Source organism: Piliocolobus tephrosceles, chromosome 13 (assembly GCF_002776525.5).
Source record: "Piliocolobus tephrosceles isolate RC106 chromosome 13, ASM277652v3, whole genome shotgun sequence".
Taxonomy (NCBI): Eukaryota; Metazoa; Chordata; class Mammalia; order Primates; family Cercopithecidae; genus Piliocolobus; species Piliocolobus tephrosceles.
The window spans coordinates 101274776-101299403 of record NC_045446.1 but is presented as its reverse complement, the minus strand read 5'-3'; the positions used below and the strand labels follow the sequence as shown (position 1 = coordinate 101299403).

At 44.1% G+C, this 24628-nt stretch overlaps 1 protein-coding gene across 2 annotated transcripts; it reads right to left on the bottom strand.

The window, feature by feature from the left end:
* Positions 1-753: 753 nt before the first annotated feature.
* Positions 754-21272, bottom strand: LAYN (layilin). Of its 2 annotated transcripts, XM_023208040.2 has the most exons (7): positions 20859-21272; positions 17545-17842; positions 11896-12053; positions 7110-7142; positions 6418-6501; positions 4022-4124; positions 754-1615 (listed from the first exon to the last, which is right to left on the bottom strand). In XM_023208040.2, exons 1-7 carry the CDS (start codon positions 20941-20943, stop codon positions 1252-1254), a joined length of 1125 nt encoding a protein of 374 aa, XP_023063808.2. In that variant the 5' UTR covers positions 20944-21272; the 3' UTR covers positions 754-1251. The 2 variants fall into 2 exon arrangements, with proteins under 2 accessions (XP_023063808.2, XP_023063810.2); XM_023208042.2 differs by lacking the exon at positions 11896-12053 and having other exon boundaries at positions 20859-21130.
* Positions 21273-24628: the final 3356 nt, after the last annotated feature.

Below are 24628 nucleotides of genomic sequence, written 5' to 3'. Positions count from 1 at the left end.
AAAAAAAAAAAAAAAAAAAAAAAAGACATATGAGGAAAGGTTAAAATATGAGATTATGAAGCTGATTGAGGGGAGTTGCTGGTGATTTAAATAATGGCTTTCAGACCTCCAATGTGTCTATGATTGGTGCTGGGCCGAGAAACTTTTCTCTGAATTTGAGGCCAAACACAATCGAAACAACGAGGTCCATCAACAAAAGGTAGAACTGTCATCATTATTAGTCATGTTATGTTGACGCTGCAGTAAGAAACACGCAAACAGAACAACCTGTAGATTCAGGGATGGGAAAACAAATAAACCTAGAAGCTGAGACTCAAAGTTCATTTTTAGTTTCTTTAAAAAATCCTTTTGTTTAGAGACAGGATCTCATTCTGTTGCCCATGCAGGAGAGCAGTGGCGTGATCCTAGCTCACTGCAGCCTCAACCTCCTGGGCTCAAGCAATCCCCCCACCTCGGCTTCCTGAGTGGCTGGGACTGCAGGTGCATCCCACATGCTCTGCTAATTTTTAAATTTTTTGTAGAGTCAGAGTCTCACTATGTTGCCCAAGAAGGTCTCGAACTCCTGAACTCCAGCTATCCTCCAACCTTGGTCTCCCAGGGTTTTGGGATTACAGGCATCGGCCACCGTGCCTGGCCTCATTTTTAGTTTTCAAAGTAGTTAGATATTTCCAAGTTTGGATGTCAGGAGAAAGAAAAAAATGTCCCCTGTGTCCACATGCAGAGGAAGGGCTGTAGACACAGACTAACACTCCATTTCCTGCTCTTTATTTGACTTTATTCTTTGAAAACAACAGATATGAGAATTGCCGATCCGCAGGCCAGCCTGTGCTACCATACGTGGGCTTTGAAAAGATTCTGGATTGTCTGTCTGTGTGATTATGTGTACAGAGCAAGGAAAACAGAACTTAGAGGTGGTTTTCCAAGCTCCACAGCCCATCTTTATCATGGCCAGGTAAAGCACTGTCCCTTAAAAGTTAGATACAACCAACCAAGTGACATTTATTGAGACTCTACTATGTGCCAGACCTGGGCAAGTTACCTTCTCATAAGGTCGAGCTGGATGACTGGCTGGGATAAAGGATACAGCCAAAACGTGGGGGTCCAACAGGAAGTCGTGGGGACCACATGCTCATCCACAGAACCTGATCTAAGCTTGTTCATAGACTTTCTATGTATTTTCCTTATAGAAAATAAGAGAATTTTGCTCATCATTTCTTTTCCATTATTGTCAGTTTCAGTTTTTTATATGTCCTAATAACCATATATTTCATTTTCTACCCATCCAGACTCCTTGCTCCTCCCTATTTGGTCTGGGGAGAACTCATAAATGTCATTGGTCACAAATCCACTCTCCACGCTCACCAGAGTCACAAACCCACTTTCTGATGGGTTCACAGCCATGTTGTCATAGTCACAAGACACGTCATCAGGAGTGGCTTCTCCCGAACACACTCGGAATGAAATATTCTTCAGGTCTGGCCGGGTCTCAGCTAAGTCAGCTTCGCTTTGTTTTCTTATGACATTGTAGACCTCTAGGTCCGGGCTGTTTCCTTGGTGAGGAGAGGGCCAGATGGTGTGTTGCTTCTTTGTGCTAGGGTCTGGTTGCTCCCGTTTTCTAGAGAGAAAGAAAACCAGGGCTGGGTGTTTCAGACCAGGTGATTGAGAATATCCTTGTGCTTCCTGTTGAGATCAGAGGAAGCAGCCCTGGGCGGTCACCCAGCTGCATGTCTCATCTATGTAACTTATAGGCCAGGGTTTCGGGGTGGGAGGGAACCAAACAGGGAGATGTTATGTTCAAAGTGATTGTGTATCTGTCATTCACTGCTGCCCAAGTGTGGGCAGGGTTATTATCCTGGGGTCCCCAGAGTCCCTGGAGGGTCCAGGGATATAACTGAATAGGGAAAAAAAATACCACATTACAAACAACAAAACAAAACAAAACAAAAACAACAACTCAGCTGGGCACAGTGGCCCACGCCTGTAATCCTAACACTTTGGGAGACTGAGGCAGGCGGATCACTTGAGCCCAGGAGTTTGAGACCAGCCTGGGCAACATGGTAAAACCCTGTCCCTATAAAAGATATAAAAATTAACCAGCCATGGTGGCGCACACCTGTAGTCCCAGCTACTTGGGAGGCTGAGGTGGGAGGATAACCTGGGAGGTCAAGGCTGCAGTGAGCTGTGATGGTACCACTGTACTCCAGCTTGGGCGACAGAGTGAGACCCTGTCTCCAAAAACAAAACAAAAAACAAAAACAAAACAACAAAAAATACAACTCATCCATAAGTGAAATTTAGCATGTCCTTCCATTATGAATGTAAGCAATAAAACAGAGCAGGATTAATAATATCTTTGATTTGATCATTACTAGAAGTTATAGATGTTTTCATATCACAGTTATAGATGCCTTGAAATATTTTACCCTCATCTCTACTTCAAAATTATAATAATTATACCCAGCACTAAATAAAGAAGCGTTAATAAAGGAGTACATGTATTACTAATCACATATTCATTTTTGGAAATATTTTGCTAAACTATATAACAGTATGACTGCTTCCTTTGCAACCCAATGTATTTTATTTTATGCATTTAAAATATTGCTCTGGGCCGGGTGTGGTGGCTCATGCCTGTAATCCTAGCGCTTAGGGCAGCTGAGGCAGGCAGATCACCTGAGGTCAGAAGTTCGAGACCAGCCTGGCCAACATGGTGAAACCCATCTCTACTACAAATACAAAATTAGCCAGGCGTGGTGGCATGCGCCTGTAATTGCGGCTACTCGGGAGGCTGAGGCACGAGAATCACTTGAACCAGGGAGGCGGAGGTTGCAGTGAGCCGAAACTGCGCCATTGCACTCCAGCCTGGGTGACAGAGCAAGACTCTGTCTCAAATATATATATAAAATAAATAAATAACATAAATAAATAAATAAAATAATAAAATAAAATATTGTTCTGGAAGGAGTCCATAGGCTTCACCAGACTGCTGCAGAGCACAAAAAAGATCCCTTGGGATAGACAGACACCCCAGCTTTAGAGTCACAATTCCCAAATCCTGGTAGTCAGGAAAGGAAATCAAGAACCAACTGCAGAGTAGGCAGCTGGAAAATATGCTTATAATTTTTTGAGCTAAATTCTACTTTCAGATTCAAAGGAAATAACTAATAAAATAATCCAAATAAGAGGTAACATTTGTAAGTGCTTAGTATATACCTATTCTGCAAGTATTAACTGCCTTAATCCTTATAGTAATCCTATAAGGAACTTACAATTAACTGAAATAGATTTTTACATTGGAATCTTACTAATTCATCTCAAATTGGTTTTTAAAGGGAGTCAAATCTTAAATTGGGCCTTAGTTTTCCCATTGTAAAATGGGAATACTAGACATCTTCTCCGTATACCATGATGATGGAGAATAAAAAGGTAACTGAGAAAAGCTTTCAGTACTAAAAAAAAAAAAATGGTGGCACATGATCCTGACCATATACAGAAATTGTTGATGCCACCTAGTGTAGCTATTTTATAGCACTCTATACTTGTGTATTGAATTAAAAGAAAAGTCAGTTAAAAGGAATTTGGCTCTTTCATTTTGAATTAAGTGGTTTAGTTTCAGATGTGTACCAGAATGCTTTGCAACAGTCATTTTTCATATGGCTCACTATTCATTCCTTCACTCAGTCCACAAACATTTTCAGAGTGAGGGCATACATGCATGAGAGCATTTTTGCTGGGTGACGTGTGAGTGCACGGGAGGTGAATAATGCAATTTCACCTTTCAAGTTGTTTTAAAATCTTCCACATACACACAGTAAAGCATGTAAGATCATTCTGTTAATCACAACTAAGCACAAATGCCTAGTACTTCCGAATGCCCTGGCCTGTCAGAGAATCTGCTCTCCAATCTGCAATGGTGATACTCTTGGTGCTGCCATGGGTTTTAGTGAAGTAAATGGGGCAATATCCAAATCTCAAAGAGAGCAGAAGATGCAAAGGTTTGTATAATGAAGGTTTTACTTGCCTTCTTCTACAGATCCAAACCCAACATACAACTGTGGTGACCACAAAGAGGAGGAGAAGGGGAATGCTGGGGATCAGGATGTAGGCAAGATTCAAGGCAGCTTCTGAAAAGAAAGAAAGCACATGATCAGCACTGGCTGTTTTTTGTTTTGTTTTTCTGTGCTTCAAACCAGGCTTAAAAAATGCATAATCATCAAAAACCACTTGTACCCCCAAATCTATTGAAATTAAAAGATTAAAAAACAAAACAAACAAAAAAGCCTAATAAACACAGAGTATTCCAAAGAGCTCATTCCTAGGTGATTGAGACACATCTAGCCAGTTAGCAAAGAGTCTTCTGGTTTTGATGAATGAGCATTTTCTACCTGTCCCAGTACCCTAAGTGATAATGAAAATCGGTTTAAATTTGTGGGTCTTCCAAATATCAGAAGGGCCCTTTTGTTAATTAAGCTTTTTTTTTTTTTTTTTTTCCAGAGAAAAGAGAGTCCCTCTTTTCTTGTCTTCCCTTAGTAAAGCAGGGGCTGTTGGGGCAGTGTTGATGCCTTTGCCTCTAAGGACAGTCACCGAGTTCCCAAGATGGGATGGGGGAAAGAGGGAAAAAGAAGTGAGCCAGAAGTCTTAGTGTCATTACCAGGAAAGAGGTCACAGAAAGCAAGTAAATTACAGTGTAAAACCTTTCCAATATTTCTAAGACCAACTGGATTCAGTTGAGTCCATGAGCCATGACTGTGAAGAGCACTTAGAGGCTTGCTTTTCTGAACTTTCTAGTCTTTTGAGACTTAGAACCAAAGATGTTCCCCTCAAGTGGCTTTTGGAGGAAGCAAGGATTGGAGGCTAACCCTCTTCCTACTCCCACTGACCCAAGCTTCCTGACTATCCAGAGGCTGTTGCCTTTTTTCTCTGTGAGACTGCAAACCTAACGACCACTAAAAACCCCAAACCCTCAAAACCCACTTTAAATACCACCATAATAACAATGAGCAATAGAGATGCCACCCACCTTTGCAGAGCACTTTGTACCTTTCTCACATATCTGTCATATAATAAAGGATTTGATGGGCCTTTGTCCCTGGTTCCTGGGAGAGAGGCTCTAAATCCTTGGACTCTCCCAAGTAACAGGAGTGCATTTGTTGTTCATGAGCCCCTCGAACCATAAGAGAATTTATGAGGAGATGACTCAGGATGGGGGCTGGCCATGCCAGAAAGACCAACCATGTGACAATAGGGTTGGGGTTTTGAGCCTAGTGATATCAGCCTGACCTCTTTTGGAGACTGAGCTCCACCACATGACCAATGATAAAATCAATCATGCCTATGCAGTGAAACCCCAATAAAACCTCTGGACACGAAAGCTCTGTGGAGCTTCCTGGTTGGTGAATGCACTGATGTGCCAGGATGCTAATGCATCCTGATTCCATGGGGTCGGGGGTGACATGGAAACTCCTCCCAGACGTCCTGCTATGTGTCTCTTCATTAGGCTGACCCTGATTTGTATCACATACAATCAATCTAGTCATAAATATAGTATTTTCCTGAGTTCTGTAGGTTGTTCTAGTGAATTATCAAACCTAAGAGGTGGGGGTCATGGACACTCCTGGGTTTATAGCCAGTTGGTCAGAAATGCAGGTGGCCTAGGGACCCCCAAACTCACAGTCAATGTCTGCAGTGAGGGCAGTCTTGTTATGAGCTGTGCTCATGAGCTGGGGTGTCTGTGCTAACTCTGGAATTTAGCGTCAGAACTGAACTGCACTATTGCAACATCCTATTTCATTTTATGGACACAGTTGTGCTCTCAGGTAGGTAAGAAAAATATTATTACTTCCATTATGCAAATAATTAAACTGAAGCACAGAGAAGTAAAGTGGTTTTTAAAAGTTGCCCAGTGACAAAAACTCGGATGTCCTTATTGAACTTCAGGGTGAGAGTGAGTTTGAAATCCATTAGCACTCCAACGTATTATCCCATTTCCTTTTACCTTTTATGATTTAACCTTTTAAATGATTTTGTCTATTTCGTCTCTTTGTTTTGAAGATGAATATTAATCATAGATGTTATGCATCACAGCTTGGGTCTTTCTGCTCTTATTTCTCTACATTTTCTCTCTCAGTCCTCACTCCACCTTACCCCTCATGACCTCTGAGTGGCTCCCAAAGCTCCATCTTCATGCAAATTTTTCACCTGCTGTCTGATTTCCCCAGTCATCTTAGGATAGTTCCGTTTGCATATTTCATTGATGAAACCTAGCATTTAGTTCAGTTTTTGCAAAGCCACACATGCCCTGTCTAGTTCTATTTTTAGGTAGCTATGGGAAAGAACAAAGTAGGGAATTCAACCTTGGGTAATTTGTGATCAAGGGAGCCTCATTATTCATCTTTCCTAGGAGAGTTTTGTACATACCTCTACTTTCTTTATATGTTTTTTTGGCATCTTCCTCCTGTGTTTTTTCTAGAAGTACAGGTGTTGTTGGCTCTGTTTCCTCACCTGGAGAGAGACACATGGAGAAAGGCATGATAATTCTTTGAGGTCCTACCATGTTCAAATTGGGATGCAAAAAAGCTGTAGCAATTTGGCCAGCACCATCTATAAATATAGAAAAGTAAAGGGTTGAATTTGCTTCCCTAGAGTGTTTAAATTGTCTTTGTGTTTTTGGCGAGACCCTTGCTGTCAAGAATCCAGTACCAAAACAATCAACAAGCAGCTGACATCAAGGTACATAAAATACCAAGGTGTCAAGGGGAAGGGCCAACGACTCACTTCTAAGGCCACAAGCTATCAGTTTGGCTCTTTTTTTTTTTTGGTCTCATTAGATTAAATTATTCCTTTCATATTGTCAATGATGACAAGTAACACCCCAAACAGAATTTTTAACTGTTGCTTTTCAGCCGTGAGAGAAACAGACAACACTAAAAAATGACATGACTAAACTAGCTGTCATGGCTGGGTGTGGCGTATACCTGTCCCAAATGCCTGAGCTAATACCAGTAGTTTTTCTGTTGAATAATCTGGTCCAAAGGACATAGGGCTTTAAACCTGTGAACAGGGGCTATGAAACAGTCCCAGTTAACCCAAATCTCAAGTGACAGGCTTACCTTCAGGTTCTCTAGAAGGAACTGCTGGTTTCTCTATAGTAGAAAGAAACAAAAACAAAAATAAGAAGTAAATTTTCATGGCATCTGAATGAAATCAGCCACAGCCTCGTGGCATCCATTTATTTGCTGATTCAGTCCTCCGATAAACTTTATTTGTTGTTATCAGATATCAGGAACTGGGCTAGTAAATCCAAAGAATTGCTTTTGCACAAATACTAACCTACCCCAGCTTTATTTCGGTGCTTTTTTTATTTTTTAAAAAGTATTTAAAAACCTTTAAATATGATAATTTCCAAATATACAAAAAAGTAGAAAGACTGGTATAATGTACCCTGTGTACTGTCATGCAGCTTCAACTCCTATCATTGTATAGCTCATCTAGTTTCAACCATAATCCCTACTCCTCTCCCCTGCACTTCTGGCCTGGATTATTTTAAAGCAGTCTAAGACATTTTATCAGTTCATAATGGGGATGTTTTAGAGGGCAACAAACACTGATCTCCAAGTTGTGAAAGTGGTTTAGGGGCTGAGTAGACCACTGGCCAGCACCAAGGCAGAGGCTGGTGATCTAGAGCTCTGAGCTATTGCACATATTTCAAAGTGTCTTGAGAATATCAGGTTGTACAGACAACTGACATCAAATGTTTTTGCTTTTGACTGGGAGTGTGTCCACCTGTTGTATTGGCAGTGAGTCTCTTATGCCAATCAGATGCTCTGGTGTTCGTAGGGACAGGACCTTTAAGGGAAAGACCTTAAAAATCACAGTCCTAAGGCCAGGATGTCAAGCCCATTCTGAAGTTTCACTCAGAAAGGACACAAACTTTTAGTCATCTTCCTGTAAGTGTGTGTGTGTGTGTGTGTGTGTGTAGGTGATGTAAATCCATTTATTTTTAAAAACTCGCTTACACAATGCCTACTATATGAGAGAAACTGTTCTAAGTTGTTTGTTGTTGTTGTTGTTTTTTGGTGACACAGTCTTGCTCTGTCACCCAGGCTGGAGTGCACTGGCACAATCTTGGCTCACTGCAACCTCCACCTTCCAGGTTCAAGTGATTCTCCTGCCTCAGCTTCTGAAGTAGCTGGGATTACAGGTGTGTGCCACCATGCCTGGCTAATTTTGTTTTTTTTTTTTCAGTAGAGATGGAGTTTCACCATGTTAGTCAGGCTGGTCTCAAACTCCTGACCTCAAGTGATCCTGCCTCAGCTTCCCAAAATGTTGGATTACAGGCGTGAGCCACCGTGCCTGGCCTGTTCTAAGTGTTTTATAAAATCAAACTCAATTAATCCTGATAACAGCCTTGTGAAGTGGCCTTATTATTTATTTATTTATTTATTGAGATGGAGTCTAGTTCTGTCACCCAGGCTGGAGTGCAGTGGCGCGATCTCTGCTCACTGCAAGCTCTGCCTCCTGGGTTTACGCCATTCTCCTGCCTCAGCCTCCCGAGTAGCTGGGACTACAGGTGCCTGCTACCATGCCCGCCTAATTTTTTGTATTTTTTAGTAGAGATGGTGTTTCACCATGTTAGCCAGGATGGGAGGTGGCCTTATTATTATTCTGGTTTTGTACATGAGGAAACTGAGATTCAGGGAGATTAAGTAACTTGCCCAAATCTCACAGCTGATAAGTAGCTTTAAAGGGATTTCAACCAAATACATTCTAATGAAAATTAAAATAGTCAGGAGACATAATTGTGCTAGGTAGCAGAGATAAAACAGCAAATAAGAAAGAATCTCAGCCCTCTAAGGAGCTTATATTCTACAGGATGGCCATAAAATCTGGAAATACAGGAAAATATTAATGAACATTGATCTTGGGATATTACACTGTAATATGTTATTACATGTAATAACATGATCTATTCAATACACGATCTATTCATACTGTTGTCCCTTCATACTTCAATCCACGGTGCAAAGTTAAACACGGCACATCAATGCAGCATTCCCATCAATCCCTGCACCTGCATCTGCATTGCCTCATGATTTGTTTCTGATATTCGCTGAATATGCCTGTGCCTTTAGCATACCCCAGAAGTAAGCAAGTGTTCAGCTATGGCTAGCATGCCGCCTACTCTACATGATTACATTCTCAAATCTAGTTTTATATATTATCATTCACCCAGTTCCTTGCCACTCTGGCATAATGGGATGATGTCCTCCCCGCTGGAACCACAGGAGTGAGCTTCCCCAGCCCATCGAGTGGTTAAACAGGTAAGTTTCCAGACTTCATGCCAATCATTAGTGGAGAGGACAGCCTTATAAATAGGCAGTTAAAGTACTGTATGTGTGAGGTGCTACGATCCTTATAGGAGGGACAACAAACCTAGCTTTGAGGGACTCTGGAAGGCTTTCCAAAGGAAGTTTTTTTTTAACTTATTTCAAAATATTTTCAGATTTACAAAAATTTGCAAGAATGGTACAAAGAATTATCCCATATTCTTCACCTTATCATTTTATCACATTTCATTTACTTAATGATTCTCCCTCTCTCTGTTTTTGTATCACATACACATGTTTATGTGTGTGTGTGCATACATGCATATATATATACACACACACACACATACATACACATACATAACTTTGTTCCTGCAAACAAGTTGCCAACATGGTGCCCCTCTACTCCTAAAGACTTTTGTCCATATTTACAAAGGGAAAGGGGCCTTTTCATATATAACCACAGTGCAATGATCAAAACCAAGAAATTAACATTGATGTAATACTATTTTCGAATCTACTGATCTCATTCAGATTCTACCAATTTTCCTACTAATGCCATTTATAGGAAATCATCACATCATGGTCCAGGATCCAACCCAGGATCACCGGTTGCACTTAGCTGTTAGGAGAGAAGGTGTTGTCTAATCTGAAGCCAAAGGGTGAGAATGAGTTGGCTGGGAAAGGGGTGTTTCAAGCACAGGAAACAGCAATTAAGAGCTCTTGGAGAATTCCGTTTGGTACAAAGGTGTTGGAATAGGACGGGGAGAGGAGTTAGAGTGGTGAGAATTGAGCTGGACAGGTCAGCAAGGGTCTGGTCGTGCTGATCTCTTCTGGCATGCTAAGGTGTGTAAACTATTCTGGGCATGTGTGGCCAAAAACAGAGTGTGTTAGTTTTTCTTCATGTGCCCACCTCCCTCTGTTGGATCCATTCTCTGTCCTCTGTGCCTGGGGAGGTTGAGGCCTATAAACTGTTTCAATAGGGCTTCCTTGTTCCCTTGTTCTTTGGTCTCTGATTGGACTTAGCCAATGAGAGGCAAAGGCAGAAGGTCAGAGGATAGGAGGAAAGAGAGGTCTCCGTATTTATTCCGCATGCCCCCGTCCCACATCAGCATGGTTTGATAGTAGCTGCATTTCGTGGTAATAGCTCCTGGTGGGCGGGTCCTCTTTCATGACCCCAAGCTTTTCCTCGGTTCTGCTAAAATCACTCCCTTCTTTTACTCCTTCAGTCCTGGGAGTAACAGTTTCCCATGTAGCTAGTCCCTGGATATTTTACCATCTCTTGTTCTTTGCCTACACCTCAGCAAATGTCCTTTTTATTACACTTTCCTCATTAAATCCTTTGTGTGTGCCATCTCTTTCCTGCCAGGACTTAGTGTAACTAATATAGGCAATTAACAAAAGTAATGAAGAATAAGATTTTTTTTTTTAAAAAGTACCAAGTCCAAAAATAAAAGGATATTAAAGCAAATTTCAAAATCTCACATTTCAAAAACTGTTAAAGGAAGTGCAAAAATTTAAACCATGGAACTATTAATAATATAATATAATTCACAAAAGTGATGGAAAGCCAGTTTGTAACAAGTGCCTTGCTTTCGCTGCTTTATAAAGGTGACTTGCTAAGTCAGTCTAGGCCTTTGCAATCTCCCTACCTGAGACAACACTGTACGGTGGGGAGGGCCAGGTCACTGGAGAGAAGAATTCATCAGAGAGGATAAAGAGAGAGAAAAACATCTTTTAGCAGCAAAAACTGCCACCAAACCATAGTCCAGTTCAAACAATTTTAAAATGACAGGATTACTTAGTCCCAAACTAGATAGAATTAACAAGTCACTCTACTCCTATCAAGAAAGAATGCAGAATTAGGGCTAAGCAGTTGGCTTTAGGGAGGTGACAAACTTCAAAGGCAGATTAAGAATCAGTTCAAGTTCAAATATGTCAGTTGTAATGGAGAAGTCTGGGAGACCCAAGTACAGTGAAACTACAGGCTTGTAGCCAGTTTAAAACCCTAACAGATCTGGAAGCAAATGTAAGTTGAATTTGCAACTGAGAGTTGAGAGTTTAAATCTGCTCATCAAAGTACCTGCTATCTCTGCCCAGTGAAAGTGCAGTTGGTGTACTTTCTCATTTACATATGTATCATGCTTCCTTAAAGCCTCAGAAAATAATCTCACTGGGCTGTTAGAAGACTTGTAGGAGCAATGGCCAGCTTATTCTAAGCCCCTACAGCCAACCTCACATGTGGAAAGAGTAATAATTTGTGGCTGTCCACTTAAAGGGCTTTTTTATTTCCTGATGTTCTTGTAAGACTTGCTTTATCAAACACATAAATTAAACCTTTTCGTCATCCCTTCTTTTAACATCTGATAACCTTTCCTTTGCTAGGATTACTCCTCAGTGAGGAATTGTCGTTACATTGCCCTTTACAAGAATTCCTAAGGTTTTATGTTGCTGGCATTTGCAACAAGCTTTCTCAGAGACCACATGACACATTCTTGGTACTAGCAGCTGCTCATGAAATAAGGGAGGTTGAGAATTCAGCCGCATAGCCTGGGAGAAGATTCATTACCATCAGAATATTTGCAAATGAAATTGTTCTTCATGTTGCACCGGTCATCATTCCACTGGAACATGTAGGGGCCTCCGATGCCGGCGGGTGCCGATGGCTGATGGTACATGACCACGCAGACCTCACTGCCGCAGGACGGCTCATCCACATACCAGTTCCTGTAGGAAAAGGGATCAACAGTGGAGCAACTGGAGAAGGATCCCCTGAGACTTCAAAGCCTTTGTTTTCCCATCAAGTCCCACTGAGCCATAAACATAAGATTCTGCCTCAGAACACAATACAGAGAGAGGGAGGAATTGAAGTACTGCCAGTAAGCAGAACCACACGCATTCTCATATGGACATCACAATCAATCATCTGACATTTGCCACAGTCTCTTTGCAGGGAGGAACATGCCACCGTATGATGTCTGCAAAGTAATTATGAGAAAAAGCAGCTAGCAGGGCTAGTCTGGACGATCTTATTTCTTTCTTGCTTTTTGCTAATTGGGTTTATTTGTCTTTTTTTAGATCTCAGATGCACTGAGAAGAGACATGGTTTATCTCATCCAGAGCTTGCCCTGCTCTCATCTCTCCATGCTTTTCAACAGCCACCAACTGCCTTTTCAGCCCTGGGAAGTAGATAAGAAATTCAAGCACATGAGCAAGACATTCCAAAACATAGAGGCTGTCAAAACAGGTGAAGGGGTGGGGACAAAAGCAGGAAGACCATTTGGTCTTTTTCAGTTTTTGTTTCCACTTGATAAGGCTGATGCTCCTCAGCCTCCACCTCCAGATGTCTTGTCTGTGTCTCCCTAGCCCCCTAGAGGGGTGCATTAGCAACCTTACACTACTATCCAGTGGCACCTGAAATTAAATGGTGCTGCCACCCAGTTGGATATGTCGGTGCCAGGGAATGTGCTTGGATCTTATGGAGCGTTTACATCTGTGAGTACCCACCCCATATGCTGACTCAGGGCTGGGCTTTGTGACCTGCCTGGTTAGTCGCCTGAGCTGTTTCCTTCTAGGGCTCAGATCTTGCCCTGACGCTCAGAGTAGGCAATGTTGCTCTGCTTAGCTCTTGTCAGAGCCCTCTCCAGGAAAGAGACAGCTAAGAGACAGCTCTCCCTGTAGCACCACAGCAAGGCTCGGCTTGAGTTCTGTGTTGCTGTCTACTAAAAGGAAAATCCTTCGCTGCACTCACTGGATTGAATTTCCTGGAAAATAGCTTAGCTTACAATAAACACTCCTTGGATACTATGCCTGGACAGCTAGGGGCACCTCATTAGTTATCTCCAGTCCAGATTCCAGCCCTGTTGGGCCCCCTACCCTGACTTGCCTTGTTTCCCTCTCCACTGGCCTTATGGCTTTACATTATTTTATCTTATAGGTTGAATATTATGTCTGGCATATAATTTCTGTACTTGAGCCAATTTTCAGACCCAGAACTCACTGATAGAGACACCAGGTTTCCAGTAAGAAGGACCTTGCAATACCATGGCAGGTGCACATGGTAATAACTTCCCGTTTTTCCCCTAAAGGGACCCATGGCTATTTCCTCCAGTAACCATACACTGGGGAAGAGAGGGAATATCCAAATATTACAAGGGCTGTTGGACACAGTGTGCAAGTTCACATTAATACTCAGACTTAAAGCATCATCAAAGCTACCCATTAGAGTGGGAGCATACTGGGGACAGGTATTAAATAGAGTTCTGGCCCAAGATCAGCTCATAGTGACACCCAAACAGTCATCATTCCCCAATCCCCAAATATATGAATTGAATAGACGTATTTGTTAGTAGGTACAGTTCCACATTGGTTCCTTGACCTATGATTGGCAGGTTGAGCTGCGTCGTCTCTTGGTCTACTTACCTGTGGGGCAAGAGCTATCACGGTGGAGAATGTCAAGTGGGGAAGCCTTTGAAACTGCACTCCTCCCCACCCCTGCCATGATAATAAATCAACAACAATATCTTATCCAGGGAAAGATGGCAGGAAGTAGTGTCACCCTTAAAGACCCAGAGGATCTAAGAGTGGTGTTCCCCATCGTATCTCTAGTTAATTCACTAGTCTGACTCCTGAAAACACCAGGTAGATCCTGAAGGTCATAACAGAGTAGCACAAACTCAATCAAGTGGAAGCCCGATTGTGGCTGCCTGTGCCATAGGTGGTGTCTTTGCTAAAGCAGGTTAACATGGCCTTGGGTACCTAGTATGCAGATCTGGTGAATACATTCTTTTCCTTCTGTATCAGAAAGATAATCTGAAACAGTTCGTTAGGATGGACAATAGTATATACTTATGGTCTTGACTCAAGGCTACATTAATTTTTCCCGTTCTCTGTCATAATATGGTGTAAAGAGATCTGGATTTCCTAGACATTTTGCAGAAAATCACACTGACATCATATTTTGCTGACATCATATATTGACATCATATATACTGACATCATATATTGCTGACATCATGCTAATTGGAACAGATGAGCAAGAAGTGGTTAGTACACTGGATGCCTTGGTGACACTTATGTACTCCAAAGGGTTGGAGATAAATCTTATGAAGATTCAGGAGCCTACCACTTCAATAAAATGTGTGGGTGTCTAGTGATCTAGGGAATACCAGAACATCCCTTTCAAATTAAAAAACAAACTATTGCATCTTGCTGTATTTGAAGAGAGAAGCATAGCACATGGTGGGTCTCTTTGGGCTCTAGAGGCAGTGTATTTCACACCTGGAAATACTGCTCTGGCCCATAAACCAGGTGACATGAAATACAGCCATTCTGAGTAGGATTCATAGCAGAAAAGAACTCTGAAGTGGATCTAGGCTATATGCAAGCAGATTTGCCACTTGGGTCATATAATGCAGCAGCTCCTATTATTAGAGATGTCAGTGGCGGGAAAAATAATGCCATATAAAGCTTGCCACAAGCTTCAGTGAGAGAATCACAATGCAGACCCTTGGATTTTGAAGCAAGGCCATACCATCTGTAGCTGAAAATTACTCACCTTTTGAGAAACAGTTCCTGGCTGGCTACTAGGCAAGGAGCACCAGAGACCATGTAGCACAACCTGCCCATCATGAGCGAGAAACTGTCGGACACACCTAATCGGAGATTAGGCAGGCCTGGAATCGATCCGTTGTAAGATGGAAGAGGTATATCCAGGACCAAAGAGCATGCATAAGCAGGTAAAGCAGACTTCCATGACACCTGCCACTGTTGTACCAGAGCCTCTTCCTTAGCTCACACCTGTGACTGCATGGAGGAATCCCTTGTGACTAGCTGATACTGGCAGCCTGAGCCTGGTTCAAGGGTAGGTCAGCTAAGTATGGGAGTACAGAGTGAAATGGACAGCAGCTGCACTGCAGTCCCACTGAGGTGGCCTTGAAAGACACCAGTAAGGGAACATCTTCCCAATGGCCAGAGCTTTAGTTGGTACATCTAGTTAACCACTTTGTAAGGAAAGGGAAAGTATTGGAGATTAGAATATATAAGAACAAGGGGTAAGGTAAATAGCATGCCCAGCTGATCAAGAGTCTAAATGGAAATAGACTGGAAGATTGGGGAGTAGGAAGTTTTGGATAGAAGGATGTGACTATACACAGAGGAGTGAACATAAAATATGCAACTCTTTCCATCAGATATTAAAGACCACCAGGGAACATCTACTGTAGAAGAGGCACTGAACAACCAGGAAGAGAAAATAACTCAGCTAGGTAATGCCAGCCAGCCTGTTATCAGCCACCCCAGTGCTAGTATAACAGATACTAAGAGGTAGTGGGAGAGATGAAGTCTACAGATGGGTTCAACAGATTGGCTCTCATTCACTAGGGCAAATCTAGCTATTGCTACTGCCGAATGTTCAACTTCCAGCAACAGAAACCAATGCTAAGTGTCTGACACAGCACCAACACTTGAGGACACCGACGTGGCACTTGTGGCAAGTTGACTACACGGGACTTCTGACAGGGGCAATAATTCACGTGCCCTTTATACAGTCCTATGTTCCCAAGAATAAGAATATATGGGTTTGGGAGCCGAGGGGTGGAAGCAGGAGTAGCCTTGCTTTAGCATCACTGGCGGTGACCCACTTAGGAATTTGTGCTTCCTGTCTCTGCAACACTGGGATTTGGAAGCTTACAGGTCCTGGTTCCCACAGGGGACTGTCAGAAGATACAAGAATCTTATTAAACTATGAGTTATCACTGTCATTTGGACACTCTGGGATCCTTGTGTCCAGGGACCAGCAGGGAAAAAGAGAAGACATTATTTTGGCCGGAGGTAAGTGACCCTAACCATCAGGAGGAGATAGGCCTGCTGTTATGTATTTTGGGCAAGGAGTTATCTATTTGGGTACCTCTTGGAATTCTCTTGCCCAACTTTGATGGTCAATGGAAAAGTACACTAACTCCAGCATGATAAGGGCAAGGTGACTAGGGCCTCAGATTCTTCAGACATGAGGATGTGGATCATGCCACAAGGTCAACCTTTGAGATCAGCAGAGGGAGAGGGAATCTGGACTGGCTACTAGAGGAAGGAGATCAATAAGTACCATTCATGGCCCTGGGACCAGCTGCAGTGATGGGAAGTGTAGTTCATCCTACTAACCCTCCTTTCTAAAGTTTCTCCCAGGAAGACAGGGTCATGAGAATCCTGGAGGAGCTACTCCCAGAACTTATAAGAAGATGTGCACCTGATGAGTCTAATGGGTGGACTAAGATAGATGCTGATGTGTGCTGCCTTAAATGTAATAGGTAAATATATACACACACACATACACACACACACATATATACACACACATATATATACACACACACACATATATATAGTTGTTAAATTTTTGGGGGGTACATAGTAGGTATATATTAAAGAATATATTTTAAAATCTTCATTCTTTTGATGAGTTTAGACCTTTCCCCATATGATTGTTCACCATTAGATTTTTTATTTTATAAACTGCCTGCTCAGGTATTTTGTCTCTTTATATTTTGGAGTCTTAGTATTTTATTGACATAAACTCTTCATCATAAAAAGACATTAACTCTTTGTTGGATTTGTGACATGCATTCTCCTAGTCTCATGTCTGTCTCTTAATTTTGATATTTTTTAAATGTTTGTCTGTGTCACTGCATTTCTCACATTTCTCAGGGAGGGATGATGGCAATATCATGCTGCCAGGGTGGGGGGATGAGTGAGTCTTGATGCCGTGGGTTTAGCAGGGCCCTATACACTGCAGGCTTCCTGAGGTCTTGGCCAATCCACAGAGTTAGATCTTGGCTCTGATTTCTTGCCAATTATTGCAATTCCCTGTGGACTGGAGTCCTATCCTGAGTCATGGCCCTATAGATCTTCAGTCTCTCAATGAGGTTCTGGTCCAAAAGGCCAGAGAGCCAGAACAACTGGCTTTAAGCATTGTATGCTGTTGAAACAAGGCTGCTGGGCTGCAGTCACCTGAACAGAGCTCCTTGGACATCGGCTGGACCCAAATCAAGGCTGAGTTCACCAACTGCACTGCTTAGGTCAGCAGCTATTCTGGTGCTACTTCCCCTTCAGAGATCTGCCTGGTTGGTCTTCTCTTCCCCACTGATCCGACACTGTGGATCCAGCCTGCCTCTTTTTTGAATTATGTCAAGTGAGTCAGTTGCTGTGGGTTCCACACACTTACCTAAATTGTGATATGCTGCCATCAGTCCAAGCATAAAGGTCCTCGCAGGCTGTGCTATTGCTTTGTTTCTCCTCACGCCTCCTGAGCCCAATCCAGAAGTCACCATCAGATGGCAAGAGGTTCTCAATGAACTTTTCTATTAGTTTCTGTTCATCTGCAGACTCGATGCTGACTAGCTGGCCTCCATCCCTCCTGCAGGCTTCTTTGGCTTCCTCAAAGTTCAGTCTTCGAGAAGTATCATGGAAGTAAATGACTTTATAACAAGGCCTCTGTGTCCCTCCCCGGCAGACTGGCTGCCCTAGAGAAAAAAAAAAAGCCAACCTATTTCAGTGTCTCAAAAAGTATACTGGGGTAGGGACGCGTGGAGGCATCTGAAGGAAGGTATCCCTGGGTAGGAATTTTGGTTACTCATCAGTAGACTGTTATCATGTCAGCTGGGGTTCTCAGAGCAAATTAATACTCCTTCTAGCATGGAGATGTAGTGATTTAAACTCTGATGCCTATATTGTGTAGGGACATTGTGTTTGTTTGTTCCCTTACAGAATATTAAAAAGCAAATGTTTTATTTTGACTATCCTTTAGAAGAGAAGTAGATGAAGATTTATGGTTCCACTGAAAGGTACACAAATAACACTTTCATTAGGGAGTCTCAGGGGATAATGTGGCTTAAAGAGGGTGTCTTCTTTAAGAAGTGGTTCTTCTGGTGGTTCTTTAAGGTAAGAGAGGCTTCCTGAAGTCAGGCTGGGCTCCTCTATTCTGGAACCCTCTGCCTGTGCAGCAGGACTGAGAATTTGCCCAGTCTCTGGTGTAAGCAGAAGCTAAGAGCATCAGATCCACGGGGTTTTCTGCTACTGACAGTCAGCCCCCTAACCTAAAGACAACAGTTAAGGTTTACTGAACTCTTATTATGTGCCATAAACTATGGTAAGGGCTTAACATTTACTTACATACTTTATCTCATGTAACCCTCATAATAGTCCCGTGATGCAAATACTGTTTATGGCTCATTTTACAAATGAGAAAACTGGGGCTCAGAGAAGTTAAGTAATTCGGCCAAGATCACACAGTGATCAGCAGCATCACCGGAGTTAGAGCCCAGATCTAATTACAAAATCATGCTGGTACCAGTGAACTAAAATGCTAGCTCCCCGCTGCACTCCAGGCTCATGTTTTACTGGGAGCCCATGTAATGTGTCTTATCAGACTGTCCCCTGAAGGGCTGAAGATCATATCAGACAAACAGATGGGATTTTATGAGGAGTCAATAACAAATCGCTCACAGTACACACTGCTCTAGCTTGTGTCTGTGTGACTGAAGCCTTGCTGTAACGGAAACACTAGCCTCATCATTCCTTTTATTCATTCACCATCTACTGAGTGTACACTCTGTGCCTGGCACTGTGCGAGGTGCTGGGAATACAGGAACAAAAGCTACTTCCTAGCTCACAGGAGCACACAGCATATGTTTCCGGATTCAAATGTTCAAAGTGAAAACCACGTATCAACGCGGGGAGTAGTCACCCTGCAAAGAGAAAGCAAAATTGGGCTGTGGGTGCGAACTGCTGCCACAGTGCCGGGGGTAAAAGATTTTGGTTTGGGAACCTCCTCCCAAACCTTCTGGCATGTTCTCATTTTCCCAACTTGTTTTGCAGCTGCGTAGGGAGCCAGATAGCATTCATTATTCCCAACACTGGCCAGCATATAGGGCAAGGGGTCACAGACACATAACTCTATTATTAGTGCTAAATGAGAAAGAGCACATACAGATTATCCAGAAAGCTCCAGTGAGTCTTCATTTTCTATTTCTTCTCTCATCACTTTCATAAAGGAATTCTCAATGAGCAACAAGTTGTAAGAGTTCCACATATTCTCCCTTTTCCTGTCATTATTTGGCTATTGCTGATTATAGAGAAACTCTAACTAGACTGGTCCAGCAGCACATTAGGAGGGCTCAAAAGTCAGACCTCCTTACAAGAAGGCATTCAGAGAGGCTGAGGCAGGGATGCCCCCAGGAAGGAGGCTGGGCCAGCCACGCTTTTGCGATTCCTCAAAGCTGGCTCCAAATTGGACAGCAGAGGGGGGGCAAATGAACCCCCAGGAACTTATCCAACCTGGCCACCGGCATAACATAAGCTGGAGTTGAATTTCCGGACAACCCCCACTTTCCACGTTGGCTTGTCAAGGGAAACATAACACCTTAAGCGAGTTCCTGTATGGTCCAGCCTGGCCACACATCCCAAGTCTGCGGGTGATGCCAGAGACAGACCTGGAAGGAGGCCCGCTGGCCTGTCTGGTTCTCCTGCCTTCAGGAAGTGTCCTTCTCTTCTCATTTGCAGAAAGGGGAAGGGTGGGAGGGCCTTCTGTTCCCTGCGACCAAGAACGGAGCCCACGCAGCCCTAACCCAAGCAGCTCAATTCAGCTTCCCACCTCTTTTGCCGCCCCGCGCCCCGCCCCCATCCTGAAACCAACTTTACATTCTTTAAATTAGTTTCGCAAGCCTGGATGCCGGAGTGGAGAAGGTTTCCAGTCTCCTCTGTCCCATTTGGTCAAGCTGTTGGCACCCGCAAAGGGGATCTGAGAAAAGGGCACGGATGTTCTCCCCCCGACATGCAGAACAACTGAAAGAAGCCAGAAGCCAGAGCACTGTACCTCCTCTGAGGTCCAAATCCGAGGCTGCAGTGACACAACAGGAGGAAGGAAGCAGAGAGTCATTCCCCGGAGTCAGGCGGGGCTCGTCCCACACTAACTGGAGTTCTTTCCCGGTCTCTAAGCTCTCTCATTCCAGGCGCTGGACCCGGCCATGCAACCCTCCAGAAAAGACGAGGAGTAACAGGCAGGGTTCCCACGGCACCGCGGATCCAGCATCCTACCCTGTTGTCTATGCAGCCGCCTCCCCGAGCGGGCGGTAAGCGGGGTCAGCTGGCAAGCCTGACCCGCGGGGGTGGTCCCAAGGACTGACTCGATGTGTGCAAAGGAGCTGGCCGAAGGGGCACCCACTGGGGCAGGTTTGCCCACTGCCCCACCTCTCCCAAATCCTCCAACCCACCCCCATAACTCTGGACTAGCAACGGGCTTCGAGCGTTCCAGGATGCGCAGGGAACTGCACGGCTCCGGGAACTGGCGCGGGTCCCAGACGCCGTGCGACTGCTCCCTGGAAGCAGGAGACTCCGAAGGGCTGCGTCTGGGAGTGGGGCATGGAACGGCCCCCTAGTCCCATGCGTGGCGGCCCAGAAGAGGGTCAGCAGCTGGGGTGCAGTGAGTACCTCTGCCGAGCCCGCCCCAGCACCAGCCTCCGCCCCAGCGCGCGCACTCACCGCTCAGCAGGCGACCCGTCGCGGTCCGCAGCCCCACCAGCAGCACGGCCAGCACCACGGCCTGCAGCGTGGTTCCCGGCCTCATGGCCCGACTCAGGTGCGCCTTCCGACACCCGGGCGCTACGGCGGTGGAGCGGGCTGGCGGGCGGCGGCGTGCGCGACCACTGCAACCGCCGCAGCAGCATCTCCTGGGGACCGACGGACCGCACGGGAGGAGGGGGGAGGGCGCGGAGACAGTTGGTCGCCCCCCCGCCCACTGGGACGTCACTGCGGGGAGGGCAGCCCCGCTGGCCGGCCCGCCCCCGACAACCTCCTCCAGCGAGGATGGCGCCAGATACTCGGCCAGCCAGAGTAGAGCGAGTCGCAGAGAGGGACCAGCTCCCTGCCCCGCTCCGGGCTTCCCTAGGAGATCCCACGTTTGCCCGAGACGCTGGGCGGAAGAATACTGCAGTCGGGCCCCTCTGCAATTTGATGAGGAGCCTAAACTAGCACAACATCTCACTCCTCTCCGCCCGACCTCAGCCAAGTTCGCCAGCTGTGCGGGTGCAGCCGGAGGGAGAGGCGAGGCGTGGATTCCTACCTGGGGCTCAGCAGGCCGCAGTCCTGGCACGAAGGGCGACACCTGAGCAAGGAATGGTCGATGCAGAGAACAAACACTCACGCAGGCAGTGTGCCCACCGGCCAGGAAAGTTACGGGACACCGCGCCGATGGCGTCCAAAGAACGTGGCTGAGTTGGAGACTTCCCGGCTGAAAGGAGAGCGGCTTCTACCAGAAGCCAAAAGATGTCCCAGATCCCAGGAAGGAAATGATTCTGTGTGTGTGTGTGCTTTTTTTTTTTTTTTGCAGGGAACGAGTTGGGAGGTGGGGGTCATAGTTAGGGAGTTCAGCTTTGGCCCCTCTCCCCCCAGGAAAGAATGAAACTATAATCTCAGGAAAAGCTTTCCTAACCTAGCCCTCAATGTGTGCTTCCTCTTGTAAACTCCCAAAGTAGGTGTGTTTCACTTTGGTTTCGTAAACAAAATGCTTTTAAATATAGTCAAGTAGTAGAGTGAGCCGTCTTCCAAAGATGAAGGCACTCAGTAGCACACGGTGAATCTTTCTGCCTTTTCTGCCACACTATGCTGCTGTGAAGCATAGCAGAAGCCCCATCTGGGCCGCGACCCCTGGATTTTGGTTCCAGCTTGCTGTTTCTTACGTACTCTTTCTGCTTTTCAAACAGCCAAGAAAGCAGTGATGTTTCTAAGGCCTCTAGCCACTGCAATTCTAGACAAACTGCCTGAATACAGGCTGGCGGTGAGAGGGGAGTGGGATAAATTTCAGTATCAGCTGAGAATATGGGGGAGCTCTGCTGTTAACAGCTATTGTGGCAGGATGAGGCCTGATCTTTAGGGGATGAGGCCTGACCTTTATGGTAAGATCATTTATAGTCCTTCCTTATGTCCCAGTTAGAATACGTCAATGTCACATCCAACACACATTCTTCTTAGAAATTCTTGGTTATCAAAACAACCAGAGAGAACTGTTATAGTGAAAAGAAGCACTTGAGTTGGCTTTTGAGGTTCTGTTTCAGATCCTGCTCTTCATTTAACGTCTCCGTGGCCTTTGGCGAGTCCCTTTGCCCAAGTTTCACTTAACTGTTGGTAATATTAACAGTTGCCTTAAGAGTTTTGTGAGTGTTTGATAAGGCAAATATATATGTAAATGTTCAGATATCTAGGCACTTAATGTCCATTGTAAAGGATTTATTTCTAATATTATAACATCTGCTTCAACTTTAAAAGCTGTTACTTGGGTCCACAAAATTAAATCATGTCCCGACTTCTTGCTTTGATACTCAGGACCTTGGTTCAGATGGACTTTGTTAGGGTATACAGTCAACCAAACCTGGTAGATTACAATAATGCCCCAATTCTCCACACCTCCCTGTACCCATATCCTTCACCGTATGACTTTGTAGTTTCTCTTACTAAAGAGGCAGAGTATATTTCCCCACACCTTGACTTTGTGTTCGATCATGTGATTGACTTGTTTGGCTAACAGAATGAGTCAGTTCTGAGCTTAGACCAGAAAAGTCCTCATATTTCTTTTTCTTCTCTGCCACTCTCTGAGAGGAACATACCTTAGATATCCCACTGGTCTATGTGTATCTCTAAGACGGTGAAAACTGGAGCAGAGCTACCTCAGGCAATTGACAAACTTGCAGTAAGAGGCAGAGCTGCTCTAGGTGCTGTAGCTTGAAGCAGAGCTGTCTGGCTAAGCCTAGATCAGCCAAACTAGATCACACAAACTGCAGATGTGTGAGCAATAATAAATGTTGTTTTAGACCCCTTTGTTATGCAGCATTGTTGCAGCAGTAGCTAATCATTACACTTGGCAATGTAGGGAGTTATCACCAGGGGAAGGCTGGTTGCCAAGAAAGTTCACAAAGTAGAATGTTTCTTGGTAAAATTACCTTGGTCCAGAGTCCAATTCCTAGTTTAGCATGCTCAAACCCAATCTAAGAGACTAATATATTTACACATTGAGAAATAGAATTGTCAGGTAAACTAATGCTTGCATTGGCCTGTTGAACACATACTCTCCCTCTGGGCAAAAAAGATTTATCAGCATGGAATCAGAATGAAAAGAATTAGCTATATGATTTACTAGTTTAGGCTTTGATAGCCTGCTGTGTCCATCTTCACAACAAAGACCTATCTGTCAGGCAGACAAATACATCAGCCAGACAGCTGGTACTGGGAAGAAGCTGCCAATTTATAACTTTAAAAATTTTCGTTTCCCAGGCCTGACTTCCTTTTGTTCCAAACATTTTTCTTCAAATAGTGTTAGGCCAGAACCTTGTCATTGTCCCCTAATATCCATTCTCCACTTCTTTTGGTGATAGAATCCCTGAATTTTAATTAGACAGAAGCCTCCTCCCCATTTTCTAAAGACTATTTCCAGCCTCCTTCACAGCCTGATGTGTCCTTGTGATTAAGCTCTGAACAGTGGGTCACCCAGTCTTCTGTTGGCACAGTGGATGGGGGCTGCGTCTTATGAAAGCTGTGTCCAAGAGTTCCAAGTGGAGGCCAGTAGTGATGGGAATGGTGGCCTTAAATAGAGCTGCAAACTCTGGGTAGCCCTCTTATCCTAAATATATGTTGCTTACCCAAGAGTCAGACTCCTGAGATTTCATCATTGGTAACTGATTTCCTTGGATTACCCATTGTTCCTTTTATTCAGCGTTCTTTTAAAATGCAAATATTCCTGGGTGGATAATAAACATGTTGCTACTAAAGCTTTACTATAAACACTTTCCAGTTCTTTCTTTCTGACAGAAGGGGGCCTGGATTATGCTAAGATCTCTTGAAGGAGGGATGGGGAAGAGCGTCTAACCCTGAGTAGTACGCCATTTGGACAATGCAGAAGGAACAAATCCTTAATCTTTTCTTTCCCATTACATAGCAAAGGGAATGAAAGTGAGGGAGATTGGCACTAGGTTTATGTACGTGTGTAAAACGTAGGCACGTGGAGCCAGTTATTCACAGAGGTAGAAGCAACTCATTTCTGACTTCAGACATGTTCCAGAAATGGAACAAACCAAATTTTGCTAAGTGGGTTTCTTATTAAAGCAAGTAGACTTGAAGTTTTCAAAATTGCCCTTTCATTCCTATTTCCTGGTTGTTTTTACTGGTGGTCTACAAGTTAAGACACATAAAGCCCCTGCTTCTTGCTTACCTGATAGTCATAATATAGATCTAGAATAGAAATTCTGGAAATACTCTTCAAA